Here is a 20,855-nt window from a genome sequence, read left to right on the forward strand (position 1 = left end):
AATCCGTCGGAAAATTTTTGAGAAATTGACGTTTTAGTGACGTCATGTTCGCAATTTTCGCCTAAAAAACGGCAAAATTTCCAACGCCGCTAACATCTTCATTTTTAAAGGAATCAAGACGTAACAAAAAAAGGTTATACGTGATTCTACTTTGTCTATCAAATGGCTATCTCGGTTTTTTGAAAATTTTGGATTTTGGCCCAAATGTTTTCAAAAAACTGACTTTTTTGGGAAAATAATTATAAAATCCAAAATTTTGAGTGTATCGAAAAAACCGGAATATATGTCAGAGAACTGGTCTATGAGCACCTACATACCAATTTTTAGAAGAATCGGTTCAAAAATGTGGGAGTTATTCAAAATTTTATGACGTCATGACACACAAAAAAAAAATAAAATGATTTTTTTTTGGAAGTTCTAGACCTCGTACGGAAACAAAAATAGCACCATTCGATTCGCCGTGAAAAACTGCATCAGATAGACACCTTTGTAGGCCTTAACAACCAACTTCAAAATTTGACCTCACTTGACCTGACCTTGACCTGACCTCGACCTGAAATTCATCCAGAGGTGGTCCATATCACTTATTGAGTGTGCCTATTGAATTCTATGAGTAAAATGACCCATAAAACATGTGTCGCACATGCCCTTTTCTATATTTTGTTTTTGGTGACCTGACCTGACCTGACCTTGACCTTGACCTTTGAATGACATTGTGTGCAACGAATATTGTCTTGGTAGTCTAAGAACACGTTTTGGGCAATCAGTCTCAGTCCATTCTTCGGCAACTACGGTGCAAGGCCGATACTGTAGAAACTTGCATTTTGTACCCTTGACCTGACCTTGACCTGACCTCTGACCTACTTAAGCAAAAAAATTTGGGCTCTTAAGATCCGCCTTGTTGAGAGCTTTCGATTGCCGTTTTCCCCGTCTTTCTACGACCATCGGTTCGGAAGTTAGACAGGGGGGGGGCAGAATCTGCCCCCCCCCCCCAGCAGGGCGCGTATGGCTGAATAGCCCAGCGGGGCGCGGGTTAAGACTCCTAGGTGAAGTCAGATACATTTCAGGTTTATTTGGTGGACAGTTTTAGGATAGCACTTGCAATGATTAGCAATACCAAAAGATATTTTGGCCTAAGACTAATTTTAAATAATTTGTAAGTAAGCCCCATTAATGGTTAAATTCATGAAATTTCGTTAACTTCAGGGTCGATGCGGACCCCCTAGATGGCCTCAGAAATTCTTGAAATTTGGCATGGAGGATACATTTAGGATGCGTAACAAATAAATTTTGGTGACAGGGGGTTCGCGTAAATTTTTCGAAAAAGTGGGGCGTTTGATGCACCCTAGTATCCGGTGAAGAATTCTGATTTCCCGCGGTTTCGGAGATTGCTTATTCGTCGTCAAAAAGTTTCTGATCGCGCTGACATCGCGTCTTGGCTCTGACGGGATGAGCGGCGCTGATTCCGAGATGTGACCGTCGCTTTTGCACCAATTCGCATTGAAATGCAGCGCAGAACAATCACGCATTTTCTTGGCAAGGTTTAAATGATCTGGTTGTTTTCTGTTTTTCAAACCATATGAGTGAAATATCTTATTAGATCTCGTAGATTCATGCATGTGTTACACGTATTACAAGATTACCTGAACGTTATTCATTACTTACAAAGTATCATATAAATATTACGCTATCTCGGCATCTCCTCTTCACATATCAAGACAGAGCAGAGCCCATTGAAGCTGATGGGGCGGCGGTACCCGTCTCGCGGTGCGGCGGCTGTACGGTGCGATAGGTAGACTGCACCGCATAACACCGATGTAAGGCGGCACAGACTAGCGGCCAGGTAGCCGCAGTTTGAACTGGAATGCAATCTGGCCGTTCGCGTCAAATCGTAGACATAAAACCGACATAGTTTGTAGCAATCGAATCCACCTGTCTGTGCCGCTAAGGCCACAATTTATTTGGCGGTTCCTAAGGTTTAGCGGGGTCAACAGGCCGCGGGCCGGGCCGTCCGTCATCTCTCGTTCTCGGGATTACGGACGCTCGGCTGTGCGGCGTAGCGCGGCCGATGACGTGTGACGGCTGGCTCCCATGCCCTGGCCGCCGCTACGAAATCCGTTTGTCGTTTAGGCCGGGAGACCCTCGGAAATTTAAGACGGCCTGGAGTTCCGCTCAGTTAGCACAGAGACCAACTGGAGGAGAATAAAACAGAAATGGATTCCCGAAACCGAAGCGGTACTGTTTCTGTGAGTTATCAGCGTACAAGTGACGTCTGTCTGAGAAAAACCGAAAGATAAAATATGTACCATTATGCGATAGCACTAAAAGTAATAAAAAAAATATAAAATTGCTGTCAGCTGAGCGCTGACCGTGTTTTGCAATTGCTGTAAGCTGGCTGGAATGAGAAGTCAGCATGTTGCCTGTTGGCATAGCGTAGGCACTGGTAGGCACCAACGGATACGAGTATATGGGAACATTTGGGACATGCCCTAATTTCTCTTACATAACGATCGCAGTAAACAAACCCTTGCTTCTATCAAAAAGAATCAAAGTACCACGTAAGTATACAAAGTCAAATGATTTTTGGAACCGTGAACCGTTTCAGGGGAATATGATACCCCTGCAATACCTAACAGTACCTACCAACATTCTGGGTCCACTGATGAATATGTGTAAGCATTGGAATGCTAAAATCAATCTATGTAAGGCTACCACTGTCCACAACATAAAATATGGATTTGTTCTTCTCGACAGCTAAAGGACGGCTTCCTTACAAAAAAATGTGCAGCAGCACTTACACAATTCTCCGCGTAATCTTCATCCGCGTAACAGAATTCTCAAACATCATACCAAAAGTAAGATTCTATTTCATACAGTCCCCCAGTAACGCAGCCTAATCAGATTATTTCTTTATACGGTCTGCGTGCCAGCCCTGGTGAATGGCGCCGGAGTGGCTCGCTGTCGGATGGTGCGAACCTCTATTCGTCGCCACCCAGAAGTGACTGATTCCTGGACACGTCCCTGTGAGTAGATTTGCGCCGCGAGCGTGACCATGAATATTCTGTACGCTGATGAGACGACCAATCCTAATGTGCTCTCCACGCAGCTTCTTGCTTCGTTCGCCAAGACGCAGATTCCTCACATTTTTCTTCTAAATGTCACCTTGTGTAAAACTTCATATTAATATTTTTACAAATTTGCTTTCAAAATCACACCCATGTGATCGAAAATTGAGCTGGCGCTGCGCCCCAGTAGTATCGGCTTCTCTCTGCTTTCTACGGCCTCTCTGACAAAATCCACTGGCGCATAGTAATCAACCAGCCTATGTGTTCGCTCAAACCGGCCATTCACAGGCGCTAACCAATATAATGTCTTAATAGCTGTTTTAATCAGTCGCCAGCTTCGGGAGGCGCCTGAGTCGCAGCTGCTGTAATCACTGAGCTATTGTCCCGCTGCGATAGCCGCTTACGTCTCGTCGAGTGGAGAACCGAACGGGGTCTGATGTATGCGGGGGAAGCGATAGAGAGACACAGAGGCGACTAAGGAATACGAGGGGATGGATAGAGGAGAGAGCGAGGGAGTGAGAAGGAGAGAGGAAGAGAGAGAGAGAGAGAGAGAGAGAGAGAGAGAGAGAGAGAGAGAGAGAGAGAGAGAGAGAGAGAGAGAGAGAGAGAGAGAGAGAGAGAGAGAGAGAGAATGGGATAGGGGTTCGGTCGAAAAGACAATTTTTGTTCAAAATGCATGATTATCAACTAGAGCTAGTTGTATTATTATGCCATGCTTATCGCAAATGCACACTACATACACTTAATTAAGCAAGAAAAATTTGGGAATAGCAAATTCATCATGAGGAATAACCACCATGAGGAATCCCCGTTTTACAATGATAAGTTAGTATGTATATTGTATATCAATAATCAGCAGCGACCTTTCTGTATGGCACCAACTGAAAGGTTCCACCTTTCCAACTGATGCTGAAATCGTAATGGGTGCACCCGGTGGACCACTCGTGATATTCATCGAATTTAAATCTTGTCGGAAATTGCGCTTGGTATTCCATTTCAAGCGGACGCAAGGTAGCGGATACGAAATGCATGACCTCCTCTCAAATGTTAAGCAATATCGAAATTCCCCCGAGTTCTCTTCAGGTAACCATTTCTCAAGCCTGAAGGACAGAGGGACACATCTCGCAGAAGCAGTCTCGGCGGTAACTTGATCGGGTTGTTTGCCCAGAACACAGAGCCAGAAGTCATCCCGGCTGGGTATCTTTTGCTGTGTGTGTGTGTGGAGGGGGAGGGGGAACGGAGGAATTGTATCGAAATCCCTAAAAGTACTGGAGAAGCTTAAAAAATACCGGAGAAATTTCGAGCTGTTCGGTCCCTGATCGTGCTGGACCTATGCAGAAAAAACGAACATGCTTCCCGTGACGAGAAAAAGCCGATGACACTCATTGTTAATGTCGCAGGACAACCCACATTCACTAGACGTTGCCTAGCAACTGGGGAAAGAGCGAGGAGTCGGCTTTCTGATCGAGCCTTTAGCGGACAAATCTGGCTGACAAGATGTAGCCAGAACCTATGTAGTTACAAGATTTCAGAAAAAAACGTTGCTTATTCACAGATATGCACTTCTTCTGATCATCTTTCGATCATTCTTCTGATTCTATTCATCTTCTTTTGACACTTCTGATCTTCTGACTTCTGAACAGAAAATGAATATAAGATCCGATTCCATGGATCTTTATTAGGAGTAATACATGTTCAAAGATTGCGAAGTCTCATGCCAAGAAACACGCTACATAATGATGCACATTGCACACTTGTATCAGCATGTTTCTTACGCACTTCCTGCATGGACGTATAGAGCGCACAAGTGCTTATAGCTACGTAATCCCCTTTGTTGCCTAACAATTTCCTGTCGTCTGCCAGTCAGCATCCAGCTCATCTGTCCGTGTTTCCGTATCGAGGGACCATCTAGGGGCCGGTCTGTGTGTAGGCGCGTGGCGCGCGGCCCTTCGCCCCTTCCCCTGTCAGTGACGGTCGGCCAACGCTGTCGACACGGCCGTAAAATCAATTGCTGAGGCCTGGTGTCGCGGCAGGGCGGGCCGGGCGCGGCGCGGACGGCCAGGGCGCTCGTGCGGGGGATGAGGCCCGGCTGGCAGCGGCGCGCGCGGACGCTGCCGACCGCCAGCCGACGCAGCGCGACCAGTTGATCGCCGGCCTCGACGAGGGTCGCGGCTACCTCCGCCGACGTGCAGGGCCCGACGCAGCGCCTTGTCGGCGGAGCTGGGTACAAAATGAGGGCACAGCTCGCCTGTCTCAGCTGGTACTGTCTGCTGGCCGGTGAGTAGAGCATGGACAGCAAGGGTTAATGAAAGTTTCTCGGTTAAAAGATCGGGTCGGAGGTCTGGCTGAAAGGGGTTGGAGGCTGCGTAAATTATGGGGAGGAGGCTGGGTAAATGATCGGAGTGGTGGTTCGGTAAATGATCGGAGCGGAGGATGGGTGACTGATCAAGACGGAGGCTGGGTCGGATCGGTTCGGAGGTTTGGTTTGCTTGGGTCGAAGGCTGGGCAGATAATCTGGGTGGAAGATGGTGGATGATCGGGGCGGGGATGGGTAAATTATTAGATCAAAGGCTCAGCCAATCGTAGCAGGACGGAGACTGGGTAGTATGGGCAGATTCTTGGGCCAGACGCTGAGCAAAGTTGATCAATTCGGAGGGATGTTGTTGATGTTAAAAGTGAAAGTGATCAGTGACCCATATGCCAGAGTCATCCAGACAAGCAAAAGCCAAGTCTCGACGGAGCATCAAGCTAAGAGCATAAACACGACGTCCGCTGATGAGACGTGGTAGTCATATTGCTCTTCGCTGTTCACTGCGCAGTATGCAAGGTTACAAATGTACCTATTACCGATGGACTTATCTCCATATGGGACCTAGATATTTTATTGAAACTTTACATTACGTCAAGTTAAGCAGAATATGCAAGAGGCGCTGCTTGATAAACAATTACATATAACAATTACATAAAATACGCTTAAGTTTGCCCAATCCACCATCTTTCCACATCAAATTCAATATTTCTATATTGTATTGGAGTGGAAAAGGTCAAACCAGCAAAAGTTGTACCTTGACCCTCGCCTTGGCAGGGCATTTTTCATAACGCGGCCTGCAGTTGATGCGACCCCCCCCCCCCTGGTGTTTCAAAACTAAGCGTCGTAGAGCTTCGCAACATAGACCAGTCGACTGTTCTCAACGAGTACTCGCAGTTGGTGGTATTGTTTTTGACCCTAGGTCATTATCTGGCCCAGTTATGGCAGGTCAAGGGTCAAATTTCAAGGGAAAGCTTACAACTTTCCAAGTTACTAAGCCAATATTGGCGAATCTGTGAAAGATAGCGACATGAAACTTTCACGACCGTGTTCCTCAACGAATTATTAGCAACAACATGATGTATAGTTGTCCGCATTTCAGTCATTACTGGCGTGATGAAGTCCCCGGGCACACGGGAGGTCACACCGCCGCCAACGAGGACGGTCCTTGTTGACCTGGATTGACCTTGTAAAGGTCAAGGAACAGTTTGGAAGGCGTTTAGGTGAAAATTGAACCACATATTTGGATTCAGGACCCCAGAAACCCCACGGTGTGGTCGGTTGACCTTAGAAGAGACTTTAACCTAGCCTTGACTTTAGTTCAACATCGAAAGTTGACCTTTTTCATACAAAAAGGTTTTTGCTGGACGCATCTGAACATGACGAACACGATCGTAACAACATTGCGGCTCTGCGACAGTTACGGTGTAGATAAGTATTTACAAAAAAAAAAACGGACCCCTACGTCGCGGCCTTTGAACTGAACCAGAGGTCATCAATTGACCTAAGCCCTTAACATTGATTGACTGATGTGGCGTCTCGTTACGAAACACACGCTTGTTTTTCCGAAAAGCTCTGTAGCTCAATTTGGAGCGAATCAGCGGCGGGGGCTTGTACCCTTCGACCGTGCCCCCCCCCCTTGACCGTGGGTATGTAAAAAGCGATGGAGGCTTGGGTGAGCTAGCGGATAGCGACTCAACCAAACCACACCGCCCGACGTGTGCAATCCAATCATTTTATTGACCATTTTTCGCAGCTTAACAGCTTTAGGTTTAGGCATTCAGACATTCCATTAATGATCAAAGGCCTTACATGATCATTTGACAATAATTTTCGGTAGCATCTACGACTTATTTATTCAACCGGTATCACAGAAAAATAAATAACGTCCGCCAATGCTCCCTCCCGTTGGGCTGTTCTGCTCGCTTCCTTTAGACCGGATATAGCTCATGCTTTTGACAGGACCGGAGAGTTGAGGGCAGATCTCCGGCGATCCCCTCTCCGGAGCAGCGGGCTCTCGGTCGTTTTTGTCGCGCGCTCACGATGGCCGCCGTTCGGCCGGCTTCTCATTTATTCACATTTCATCTGCTGCCGCTGCTTGACTGCTGAGGGCGACGCTTACAGCCATCCATCTTCAGCGAGCGCCAGCTCACAAAGGACAGTTCGCCGGCAGCACCGTCAAGGACGCGGATATTTCCACCAGCTGATCGGCGGCTCCGATTTTTCTGTTCCGTCAGAGGCTCGCTGTTGCCAACAAATAGTGTAGCTAACTTTATCTCTGGGCACTTAACCGCAAATTTACGGCGGAGAGAGTCGTCCAGTGCCGCAGTTTATCAGTGGCGCTCCAAGTGGGAGGCTACTTCTAGAATACAATACGGATGCTAAGATGTGAATAACAAACACTTTTCAGATCAGCAGATACCGAGAAGAAGGCAAATAATGTAGTGGTGGGAAGCTCTGGGGTCACTTACGATTGACCACGTGAATCGCAGTAGCATTTTGCAATAGCTAGCCCAGACAACGTGTACTTTCAACTTAATAATATTCGGAAACGAGCTAGCCGAATAACAATAAAACATATTTAGTCTACAAGCATAAAAATATTACAGACATTAGCATACTTGGGGCTAGCCTAACGTTATGCTGAGCTGCAATCACTCGGGAGAGCATGGGTGACTTAACCTGGCGACAGAGCAGCCGCACGATTTTGTGAGAACACTATGCAATCCAGAAACGAGGCAATGACGTCATTTTACGCCAATGACGATGCATGTGCTGGATTTCATTTGTCTAGTCCCCTTGTCTCAGGCAGAGCTGCAGAAAGTTATTAGTTATGCTTGACGTCTCAGTCTCAGGCCTTAGAGAAGTGTTCAATTAATGCACACATGTTTTGTTTGTTCTTCCCTGTAGGTGCAGATAAACAAGCGCTAAGTCTCCATTTAGCTCGTGGGAGCTGAGACAGCTGTGATGCTTAATACTAGTCAGTCAAATCAATCCATGCGGCTGACTCAGCAGCTGGGTGTTTTACATTTTTAGAAATTGAATGAAACGATCAATATCAGGACAAAAATGTATCAATTTCAATACAAAATTTAGCAAATTTTGAAATGTGTTTCCGTAATAATACATCTTTTTCTGCAATGCTCTTGATCATTTTCCCGATTTCTATATACCTATCTATCATATCCAAACTACCATCTCCACACATTACAAAGTTGCATTGTTGTTTGACCGATCACCTGACCGTCATCCAATCACCGATAGCACAACACACCGTGGTCTCGCGACCGAGACAGCCTCCGCGATCCCCTGCTGCTGGATGCAGTTGTGGGCTTGTATCATATGTACTTCTTTGAAATAGTTACAAGCAACGTCTATTGATTTCACGCTTGTAAAGCAATTTTGTATATTTGTAAGACTTCATGCATTCTGTCAATAATACTACGCAATGTTATGTTTTCGTTTTGACTTTTGGCATCAACTTGCTGGTTACGATATCAGTGATAAGTGTATTGTTGCCGTAACAATAGCGATGTGGCTATACGGCAGTAAAGCAAATGGAATTAGCATTGGACGCTGCGGCAGTTTGTGGTCGTGTGCAGTCCAATAACATATTGTTATTGCACTACAAATTCCGCAGACGTGACTAGAGGCAGGCAGGCCATGACACTGCAGTTTACGTAGTTATCATTACATCTATGGGTAGTTACATCTGCGATAAGGTGGACATGCTGCTACCACAAACTCATCGTATAAATATTTGTGTAAAAAACACACCACAGGTTCAAATGAATTTCGCTTAGCGAAGCTCAATTGCCTGTCATGTCCCAATATAGGTACTGCCAAAAACAAAACGAGTCAACACGTTGAGCCAACCAGGGTTTATTTGATCTTATCCTTATAATAGCTTTTCTGCCAGCGTGTGCCTTGTCGGTACTGCCCCAACGCGACATGCGGACCCGAACCCACTTCCCATGGCCTGCATACCTCCAAAATGTCCTAATAGAAACCGCATGCAAAACCAATGTGCAATGGATCACTCGCATGTCGGCGGCGGTTCGGTCAGGTGACGGCTGGCCGCTGACCCCGCCATTAAAACCCCATCCATCTGAGGGCGGAGTGGCTGCCAGTGGGGACCGCCGGCACCGGTGACCCCGCCCCCTGCCCCTCCGCGGCACTCCTCGGCGTCCTACTGTGCGCCGGTGGGGACCGGAGACCCCGCCCCCTGCCCCTCCGGCACTCCTCCGCACTGCCCCACCTCATTAGCCGCGTCCGAGGGGAGGGGAGGGACGGAGGGAGGGGAGGGAGAGGTCACCAAACGGCGGGGCCGACCGGCTGGGGTAAATATATAACAAAAGATGCTTTTGGGCCGGTTCCAGAAACAAAGATCAATCACTGTTAAGTCAGAAAACTCCGTTCTTTTTAATTCACTAAAAGTGTACTGACGTCATCACTTATAGGGCGCGTAGCTTCAGCTGAAATAAAACCTAACAAACGATGCAAACGATTGATTCGCTCCGTCACATTCCGGTGTTTCGAAAAAAAAAATGTCGAGAAACACTCGCCTCGGTAACGCCCAAATCTGCGCCGGCCACAAGCATTCCGCGCTCCTTCAGTTCCAGTATACGGCAATTTTCCAGCAATCTTTGATGCGCGTGTAGCTCTCCGTTTACTCCAATTCGTTGGAACGTAATGTTCTACTACATATTGAGCCGTATGAGCTCTTATGGGTAACTATATGTTAGTCTTCTGGCCTGACTAAAGTTATGCATTTCCAAGACGACTACAATGCTGCAGGAAACATCCTTTGTTAGTTCTATGTATGCTAATCACATGGCCATTCCCTTGCCTAATTGCGACATCATATGTGGCGCTTGCGTGATTGTTTTGCCAGGATCATTATGCATTTAGCATTGCTATCATATCTTTAATTACGCGGTGTAATTAGTATTCATTCTTCACTTGGAATGAATACAGTGGCAGCTAGCAGCCTGTTTGTGCAAATAAGAATGCATGACATAACACTTATGGATGCCAGAAAACTGCACAACATATTGTTGTGCAGTGTCAAATTTTGTTCGTTATTTTATCGCAAAGTTGAATGGGATCAGTGGTGTTTTTGCAATTTTTGGGAGTCAATGCATTCTTTCTTCAGCTGGAACAGTACGCACCTCGTACTTATACCTATTACTGAACGGACCACTAGTTACTTACGTTAAAATGACAATTTCTTCCTTTCTGCGAAGCAGCACTGAAGGAAAACCAGTAAATGCTTGTAAAGGCGGGTATAAGAAACATTTTTTATATAATAAACCAAAAGAAACGTTTTTGTTTCAGTGATGCTGCATGCTCCCGAGTCCCGTGCCTGCATTGCGCTATGCATGCAGTCCAGCCGAACAAAAATTATAGTCTCAAACAAAGAGGCGCTGAATCAATATTCATTGCTGGTCAGTCTTCAAGCGCTCTCTCCAGTTGTGTTACATCATCGCCTTCCTCGGCAAAGTCATCAGTGAGAACCTCACAGCCAGCGCTGTTGCCTTTCTGCTGTTCTCACACCTGTTGTGCCCTCCGGCGATGGCAGTGGACACTGGACAGTCCTCCCTCCCCCGGGGCCGCGGGTCGCCCCGTGTCACTGCAAGGCACACGCCGTCACACAGGGGCCGACTGCACTCCTCCAGCAGCACCATCGCCCAGATTTGGCTGTCATGAAGCTCAGATAAATTGCTTTTCTCAGAAGGCAATATGCTAAAATGGTGCGACTTGCGATGGAACTCGCAACAAATGCGACTAGATTAAGTACACGTGACTGAGCATAAATTCCGGACAAAATGAAACCCTGGCGGGACTTGCATACTCGTCCAGCCTGATTATGAGTAATGTTTCGGTATTAGACATTCTAATGGCACCGAGTTGATTTGTTTTATATTAAGTGGTATGAATGAAATTTCCATTTGACTTCCACTTACAGCGAGGAACTCATTTCATGAATGCTGGGGTTGGGGACGTGAGTGAAGGCCCTCGCTGGTAAATCCAGAAAGGACAGAGTCCCACGTGTCACATTCGAGGAACCATCTGAACCGCACCGAAGGAGAGCATCCCACTGATTCAATAATCATAACCATAGCCATAGTCATTTTCGGATACATTGCCCCTCGCAACAGGCCACTCAATTCTTGGAAACCGAGGTGGTCACTTTCAACGAAAGATCCCAAAGTTAGTGAACTACGCATTAACACGAACATACGTGATTAAATGCTGTCTAACGATATAATCGGCGGTACAACTTTTGGACTGCAACCTGGCAGATAGAAGTCAGATGTAAGTGAAGCGCATCACTTCTTAAATTATAAATGCCGTAGCCAATGCAATTACAATCAAGGCCCTGAATACAATTACAATATTTGATTATACGATAACAATTATTTTGTATACCGATGTTTTAAAGCATATGGGTCAACGCGACACTTGTTAGCATTAGCAGCCCGATCAAGCTGGGCGACAACTCGTCAACATGCCGGGAAATCAGCACCATAACTAAACTAGGCACTTCATAACAACAAAACCTCTGGGACGACTGAGGTATGACCATCACCCCTCGCATATACAGACACCATGGTGCTACCCCTCCCCCCCCCGGCTACCCCACCGAAAGGACGACACAGTTCACTAATTGCTATTGTGAGCGGGCGGCGAGTCGGCTTTGTTTCGGTCCTTGTTTGCGGTGCGGTCGGTGCTGTTGCCAGAACACTCGACGAGCCTAATCGTCCGTGGGAGCGCCAGCAGCCGAGACACACACACAGACAGACACACACCTATGCACACACACACACACATACACACACATAGGCAGACCTTCTGGCCTTTGAGGAGGTGCCAGTAGACCCTCGCCGATGCCATGGAGAGGCATGAGCTGGATGCTGTAAGAAGAATGTGCAGTGTGAAGTGCATCGGCGCTGAAACAGGTATTCGGCGATCGTTCGGGTCGCGACGAATTGCTGCACGCGCGCGCGAGCGAGAGAGGGAGAGAAAGAGAGAGGGAGAGAGAAAGAAAGAGAAAGAGGGAGAGGGAGCTTCACTTGTTCCGACTTGGAAATGGGAACGGACCCTGTGGGATAGTTCGCCTTTAGCAAATGTCACCGGTGTCTTTCTGGCATTTGCATCACGAAGTTAACCTCGTTATGGGCCTAACTTTGTCAGTATGCAGAATTAAGCGGCTTCACGTACGGTAACCTGACGGAGATATCCCAGTAATAGCTGCCAACCCCATCCACCTGAAGCCACAAGTGGATAGGCGAGTGCTTTGGTGAGTTGTAAGCCAATTTAACTGGCTCGATAGTCCCAACGGACGACTAAAGGTAAAAGAGGTCAAAGCGATAGCCAGCCATGCCTGCGATCTCGCGGTGCATCGAGTATTTGGAGATCAGTAAAAAAAAAACATTGAATAAACAACAATGAATATTGCAGAATGTCTTGAGACTTTGAATCAGCGTGCTTCCAAGTGATCACTTGTGTGTACCGGACATTTACTGGCATACTCCGTACGTTCCGTTTCTGTTCAGCCGTCGTCTTCTGCTTAAATATCACCGAACTGAAAGCACTATCAGCCCCACCGATTGAGCGGATTTCTAAAGGACACTTGAGCCATGGAGTGGAACAGCACTTTGCAGTGACCTTGTGACCTTATCGCGCTGCCCCCAGCCAGACCGCGGCAGGCAAGACGTTCAAGACAGGAACGATTTCTAGACAAGTCCAGCTGAAAGGTAAAGCCGCCTCTTGACTGGCTGTGATAGATTACGGCGGCGTGGTGGTTTGTCTAGTGCAAGACCGGCCGAATTCAATCCGACCGGCTTCTGAGAAGTGTCAAGGTAAATCCTGTGATCAAGGTCCCCCTCGTGTCCAGCGGCTGCCTGCGAAGGCGCTTCGTGAGTCCAGAGCTTGGTGGGCTGCGCTGAACAAACATGCGCGCTCTGATAGCTGCGTGCAGTTGATGAAAGGGATTACTTGAGTCGGCAGTGGCCGGGATCAGCTTACAAGTGCTGGCCGGGATAAGCTTAGTGCATATGCACTGGCCTTTGTAAGGACGTGGGAGATTGGAGAGCGGTCAACCGCCAAAGTTGCCTAATATGCTTATATGCTAATATGCTTCTAATATGCTTGGTACCATAGGCACCATGGTCCATGACCACTTGATAAATAAGCCAATATCTGATAGATGAATTCACTGGTCGTAGTTCCAGAGAATATTAATTACATTTTTTTAAAGAAAAAAAAACGGTAGAAATTAGTATTACATTAGGATATTGAAAGTGAGGAAATATGCTTGCTGCAATTGATGACGATGACCTATGACCCGCAAATATAGAATATGGAATGGCAGCATTCGAAGGTTGTGAAACATATGAAGCTGAAATATGGGACAGAAAGGAGGTCAGATTTTTTTAAAAGCATTTCACCGTCATTCCGTCCAATCGAGAGTAGGTACCCTCATCGGCAAAAGATTAGGTACTGCCACACATACATACAGGGTGTCTCAAAAAAAGTGTCACGGTTTTGAACATCTCCCATTTCCTAACTACATGACCTACATCGTTCAAATTTTCCAGATTTAGTGGCAATATTATGACATTTTGTGTGGCAGAATTATGTGCACAATGCACATTACCCATACCATGCTTCATACAGTTTGGGGTTCATACGTTGCACATGCAGCACGGTTAACCCGCGCCCCACTGGGGTCTGTGTATAACACGCCCTACTGGGGGGGGGGGCTATTCATAGCCCCCCCCTCCTAACTCCGAAACTACTGGGCCGATCGTCAAAATTCAAACGGCGTCTGATAGCCCCGGAAAAACTGTCGAGCGAAACCTAATTTCATTGACCTCGAGGTCACCGATGACGTCACAGGTCAGGTCAAAGTAAAAATTATTAGCACTTTGGCTTGTTCACATTTTGGGCTCTGGCCGCCGTCTTACAAGTCAGATCAGGCTCATTTTTGGTTTCCACACTCGTGAACAGATACTCTAGATACCTTGAGGGTACCAAACTTGTACCTTGATTTTCAGGTCAGGGTCAGGTCATCACAGGTCACGAAAATATTATATCATGCGTCGGTCACGTGACACATGTTTTATGGTCCATTTAGGCCATAGATTTCGAATTTGATGTCGTCTGTGTCATTCGAGGTCATTTTGAGTCAAATTTAGCTTAGGTCAGGTCACTTTCAGGTCAAAAAAGGTCAAATTTCAAAGTTGAAATTTTTCAACAAAAAACATGTCTATCGGATGCAGTTTGAGCTCAGGAACACGATGGTGCCATTTATATTGGTGTACGATGTCAAATACGTACTGAAAAATTGATTTGAAAAATTGATAATTGTGAATTTTTTGCAATAATGCGTATAACTTGGCCATTTTTGAAGATATTTAGCTAAAACTTGCTAGAGTTAGTCATAATAATGCGTTCTGTCACATATATTCCGGTTTTTTTCGAAAAAACAAAAACTTTTTGAAAAAAAATATAGAAATATAAATTTTGAATATTATTATATAAAATTTTCGCAATTTTCAAAATTTTGAAAATTCGAGATAGCAGTTTGATAGCGCGGTCAATTCTGAGTCCTCTCATGCAAAGAAATTGGACCTAGCTTAAAAACTGAGCTCTTGGGAGCGATTGCCGTGGTTCAATGTTTTGCGTCGAAATCGGACGAACATGACGTCACTCTGACGTCATTTCCGGCCGACCTATGGTAGCTACGAAGTTAAAATTTTGACACAAGGTGTCAAAATGATGCAGCCGAAGGTACTGAAAGTTTGGCGTCGATCCGTCAAGCGGTTTGGAAGTTATTGCAGAAAAACGGGAGGGGGGGGGCTATAAATAGCCCCCCCCCCCCCAGTGGGGCGCGGGTTAAGTTGCAGTAAGGGACTCTCTCAAGCGACTATATGACCTTCTTCAGCTCTCATGAATATTGGATGTTTGAAGCGCATTAGGCAGAAGTTTTAGCCACATGAATCCGGCGAATTCCCCTACCGGGGCGGACGTTAGCGAAGCTCATCACCTCCGTGCCGCGATGATAGTCAATAAATCAGCGGCGGTCTGAACACGAACACCGAGCAGGGAGTGGCGGCCTCAGGGGATTGGCAGGATCGGGGACAGGAGCAGCTAATCAGGAACTAATATTTGCAGTTGTGATTTCACTGTGAAGAATAAGGATGAGAATGTCAAACTGTGTGCTGCTTACTGAGCTCACTAATTAATGAAAATCGTTACACAGACATCATTTAGTGGATCCATCGTTTGATGAATTAACACATTACCATACAGGGACATAGCCAAAGGGGGGAGGGGGGGGGGGGAACGGTGGCCATGCCCCCCTGAAGGCGACAAATTGAACGAAATAAAATAGAAAAATAAAACAGCTGCATTGACCCCAAAAATAATTAGTTGGCCAAATCCACGAGTTTTCTTCTTTGGAGGGGGTACGACACTAGGCCGCGACCTGTGGCCCCTCCCTGAGCAAAATCCTGGCTAACGTGCCTGTTACCATACCAACGACACTTTTCACGATCATGTTGCGGTGCCTGAAATTTCCTCTTAAATCATCTGTGAGCGTCCTCAAATCATGCTACGTCACCGTGGCCTGACTGCTCAAGAAGTCACATACAACTATATGTCCTTACTCGTCAGCCTTCATAAACGTCCAAATTGGCTGGCGCCGGATGTGGCAATGTGGGAGAGGAGCAGGCGTGTTTCCCTTTTAGAACAAATCATTCCAGTTCACCGTAGGGACAAGTAAGATGACCGCTCATATATTTTTGGACCCAGCCCTGGGCGGTACTTAAATCGTTAAACCTGCGCTTAATGACTTCTGAGCCGGTTGGACAAACTCGGAGCCGGGTCCATGGCCGACACGCCACCGCGCCATTACGGCGGTCTGAGTGGGCAGATGGGCGGCCTCCGCTACAGGTGGTCCCGTGGGGACTCGGGGCCAGGTGAGCCGCCGTCCGCCCGGCCGCCGCGCCGCCCGCCCGCTCGCCCGCTCAGCACCTCACCAGCCGAGCCATTGTTCCCGGCAGCCCCCGGCGGCGCGGACGGCTTCGTTTTGCCGCCGGCAAATCGCGAGGAAAATTGACGGCGGCGCGGCGTGGAATCGATAGGCGCGCTCTCGGAGGCGGCCGGCGCAGCCCGATGCCACCCCAGCCGCCCGCCGCGGGCCGCCGCTCGGCCCCGACGAGCTGTCGGCAAACAATGTCGGTCTGATGTTTCCTGCTGTCGGCGGCCAGGCCTGCCGCTGGGGCGGCCGCTCCCCTCCGCAGCGGCGCGTTACCACGCAGACCGCGGCCGTCAGCACAGCCACCCTCGCCGTCCCGCCGCCACCGTCTTCCACCGCTGCCCCCGGCTGCTGTCGACGGCGGCTGGCTGTTTTTCGTCCAGCCTAGCCTCATCTCGGGACTCGCGAGAGGCAGGACATGACAACGGTCCGATGAAAACCAGCCAGATCAACCGAGAGATCTCTGAGAATATCTCGTGTATGACATTTTTGTGTTCGGCATGACCTCACAACATTGCAAATCTGCAGTAAACGATTGCTCGGAAGCTGAGACCGTCTGCCCCGTACCGTACCTTCATGGTTGACCACACAATCTGTCGTCTTGACTCGCCGCGTCTGGTCCGTCGCTCTGCCCTGTGACTCTCGGGGGGGGGGGGCGGACGTCGGCAGCCGGGACCGACGACAGGCCGTCGGCGGCTGGCCCCCGTCGAAGGTTGGTAACGTTATCTGGACGGCCGCTCTGCCGGCCGAGAGTGCCGCTCGTTCCTCAGCGCGGTCGTGACGGAGCTGCCTAAGCTGCTAGGGCCGGACTGGGGGGGGGGGGCAAATCTGCCTGAGGCCGCGCTGGCTGGACGGACGCAGATGGCCCTGCCTAGAGCGCTGGCCAGACCTGGCATAGAGGCGCATGAAGCGCCGACTGAAATAATGTCGACCTGCCTTAAGAGCTGAGCGGACTATGGCGGTACTGGGTGAGACGCTAACTGAACCAGGGTTAACCCTCGTCCTGGCAGGGGGGGATCGATGTGACCCTATAAGGTTTTTCAAAGATAGCGTAAAAACGGCGGCGCGCAGCGCCGCCAAATTCGGTACAGGTTATGGGGCAACCTTTTTCCAAATTTGCACAGGGGCGAGAAGTCCTGGGGGCCTACCTACCTACCAAATTTGGTGTTTCTAGGTGCCATAGGAGCCAATCGCGAGGGGGGTCGCATCGACCCCCCCCCCCCCTCCTGCCAGGCCGTGATATGAAAAATGCCCTGCCAGGGCGAGGGTTAGCCTGTCAAGGACGTTGACCGAACGAGAGTGGGCCTGCCTAGTGCCTACAACGCTGAATGGACGTGGGTTGACCAGCCTAAAACGGACCAGGGTAAACCTGATGGCCCTGGCATGACCCATGATGATAGAAAGACCTAAGTGATGACGTCAGGGGTGTTACACCGTGCCATGAGTGGAAGATTTTGCATACACCAGTTGGGCTGTGCTGGACCGAGAACAAGGGCAGGGGGGACAAGAGAATAGTTAAAAGACTATAAGAGAGGACTGTAAGAGGACAGGAAGAGGGCTGGGGGAGGACAAAGAGAGGACTGAGATGCGGCGGTAGAGGACTGAGAGAGGGCTGAGAAAATCTGGGAGAGGGCGAGGGCACCGTTTCGGTTCACCGGGCCGGGCCGATCGTTCCGAACCGGCCGCCGCTGGCCGCCTTCGGGTCCAACGGTCCGCGAAGCGCTTATTTACTGGCGTTAGACAGAAATATGACTTCGGCACCGACTGGCCGGACAACTTTTGGGCGCCGGCGACGCGTCTGGGCCGGCGGGAGCGGCGCCTGTCGCCGCGGCGGCGCGTCTGTCAGCCGTCATCGGTGACGGGTCTGTGACAGACGTGACAGCCGCAGTGGCCGTCCCACTGACATGTGACGGATATGAGTCGGATTATGCATCTGATGCGAGAACTCGCGCCGCCACTGAAGTTAGCTGGGGTGGCTGGCTGGTGAGGAAGGGTGTTCTTGAGACATTGGAACGCTTATCTTGCTGCAGTGTTCGAGTACTTGGAAGTATGATGGAAATTATTTTTGAAAGTTTAAGCTGTTCTCAGCTCAGCTAATAAGTGTGTAAGCCGTGTAGCGAGCTCACCCCAGGACAGGGAAAGTTTGGAGCGAGCGCGGAATATCATACTTTCAGAGATAGCCTGGAGCACAAATGACAGAGTTTTACTGTATGTACTGTACTGTAAGCATATTGGTATACTGTCGGCTGGTTTTGACAATAAGCTGCTGTCATGTGTTTGAATCAAAATTATACCATAGATAAGAGGAATCATGTAAGCTGTTTATCCATGATTCATGTTATTTATGAAATTAGGTGCACAGCATACATGCGACAATTTGTACAGCTTCATCGCTAAATACATTTTCAAGTTGGAAAGTTGAGCAAGCGACGTTAAAACTAATTAACTTCTACTTACTAGCCCTCGTTTCCGTCACTCAACACATTTAATCATAGATCGCACATTTGGTTACTAGCTCTAGTAGTAGTACACTTCTACCGTAGCCTCGGACGACTCGCGTTGGTATGATGTTAGCTAGCGGTGGTCGGTTGGCGGTTGGCGCCGCGGCCGTCCGGAGTAATCTCATCAGACGCCTGCCGTGCACCCGTTAGTGGCGGCTGCTGACGGCACCTGGTACTCTTCTGGAGCGCCGCCTTCACCTTCTACGTCATAGCCACCGCCGCCGCTACCGTCACAGCCACCGCCGCCGCCACCGCTACCGCCGACACTGCCGACACTACCCCCATCGCCATCAGCACACTTTTCCTGGTGCCTACACATTATTCTTTTCTGGGAGCCAAAGCCTATGTGAGCACCAAGCACATGCACATTATGCGGCGAAATTCCTCATCACTCTGCTCTTGCGCTTATACGCCAATGTCCTTCACAAAAAGAGTCGGCTGCGTCAGGCGAGGGTTGATAGGGAGCGCACACGGAAGATCCCTTCTCTACGCACAGGGAGGAATATTCCGAGAGCCACGCAACCGTGTGCAGTGGCTAGCACAGCGGCTAACATTATTTAAAAGCCGCCCCATATAGCATCGCCATCACAACGCTGGTCTGCCGTCGCCCGTGCCATAAAGGCTCTCGTCAACAGCTCGGATCCCTTCAGCTTCACCGGGGAAGTGGTCCGGCGATGGTCGGTAACAGCGCTATCAGTGCCGCGATAATTCGGTAAAACGGCCCTCTCCCGACGGGACCGACGGGCCGCTGCCGCCTCCTCTCGCCGGCCCGCTGCTCTCCCCCCTCCCCGCCCCGCTCCTCTCCCTCTCACCACCCGTCGCTCCCGTGTCAGCGTGACGCAAAACAATGCATTTTATATCGGCGGCGGCGCTGGCGGCACGACAGCGACGCTCCCGGCGCGGCGTGGCGAGCCGTGGCGCGGCCGGCGTCTCATCGCCGTAGCTGATGGATCGACCAAGAATTAATTACCGCGGCCGCGATTCGACCCCGGGGAGCGGCGGGTCAATTATGTCGCCACACGGTCGTGTAATTGATCCGTCAGCGGCGGCGCTCGACCGGTCATCGCCAAGGGACCGGCGGCGACAGCTCTTCTGTCGAGGAACCGACGGCGACACCCTCCGGTGTCCACTGATGTCTAATTGTCTCTCCTGTCTTTCACCCGCTGGCTGCGATGGTTAAGAGCTTTCGAAGCCTGTTCTCGGTTCAGCGTTCACTGTTCAGGGTTGCACATAAGAGGATACAGTACATACATACATATAACCAATGTCGCCTGTCCTTATTGTTTGTCTAACTGTGGGGCGAAAGGCTGCGTCCGCAGATAACGTTCGCTGCCTGTATCCTTTCGGCGCCAATGGCCTCTTCAGTAGAACCACCTCCAGTTCTGCCAAAATGCTAACGGCCGGTGAAATCCGCGGAATCCGAGACTGCGTTCACAATAAATGTTCGGCTCGTCCCCGACGGTTGCGGCTCAAGTGGCCGATAACACGGTCCAATCGTGCAGCGAGAGCTCGGCCGTGCTGGGTTACCGAGGCGTATTCCCGGTGGAGCCGCGCCGACATCGGCGGCGGCGGCGGCGGCGGCGCGGCGGCGCCTAAGTCGGCGCGGCGCGGCGGAAGCAGCGAGGCGTCACTCCAGTTCATGCATCAAACTCGCTGCGCTCGAATCATTCGCCATCAACCATCAGCCCGGTTTGGAATTCGTTTGCATCCAATGAATGTTAAGTGCGTCAAGAGGCCGGCATATGAACTGCTCTGCGGCCGGCGGGACGGTTGAGCTCGAGAGGAGAAATGCGGGTGGCGACTCTACCGGCGGCCTGCCGCGTTCCAGTGCATCAGCTCATTAGCAGACCCACGCGGGACACCCTACCACTGACATAACATCGCAGTCTGAAGTCGTGGGCGTGTGAAGTCCTACAAGTTATTCAATTTGGCAA

The 20,855-nt window shown here is 49.3% G+C and overlaps 1 protein-coding gene across 1 annotated transcript in view; it reads left to right on the forward strand.

Annotated features, from left to right (window-relative positions):
* Positions 1 to 5,071: 5,071 nt before the first annotated feature.
* Positions 5,072 to 20,855, forward strand: part of LOC122374991 — a 28,643-nt gene continuing 12,859 nt past the window's right edge. Inside the window, exon 1 of the mRNA XM_043354117.1 lies at positions 5,072 to 5,342. Within this exon, the coding sequence (XP_043210052.1) occupies positions 5,297 to 5,342 (46 nt within the window). The 5' untranslated portion in view covers positions 5,072 to 5,296. The remainder of the gene's footprint in view (positions 5,343 to 20,855) is intronic.

The sequence above is a fragment of the Amphibalanus amphitrite genome, unplaced genomic scaffold, assembly GCF_019059575.1.
Source record: "Amphibalanus amphitrite isolate SeventyFive unplaced genomic scaffold, NRLGWU_Aamphi_draft 001752F_arrow, whole genome shotgun sequence".
Taxonomy (NCBI): domain Eukaryota; kingdom Metazoa; phylum Arthropoda; class Thecostraca; order Balanomorpha; family Balanidae; genus Amphibalanus; species Amphibalanus amphitrite.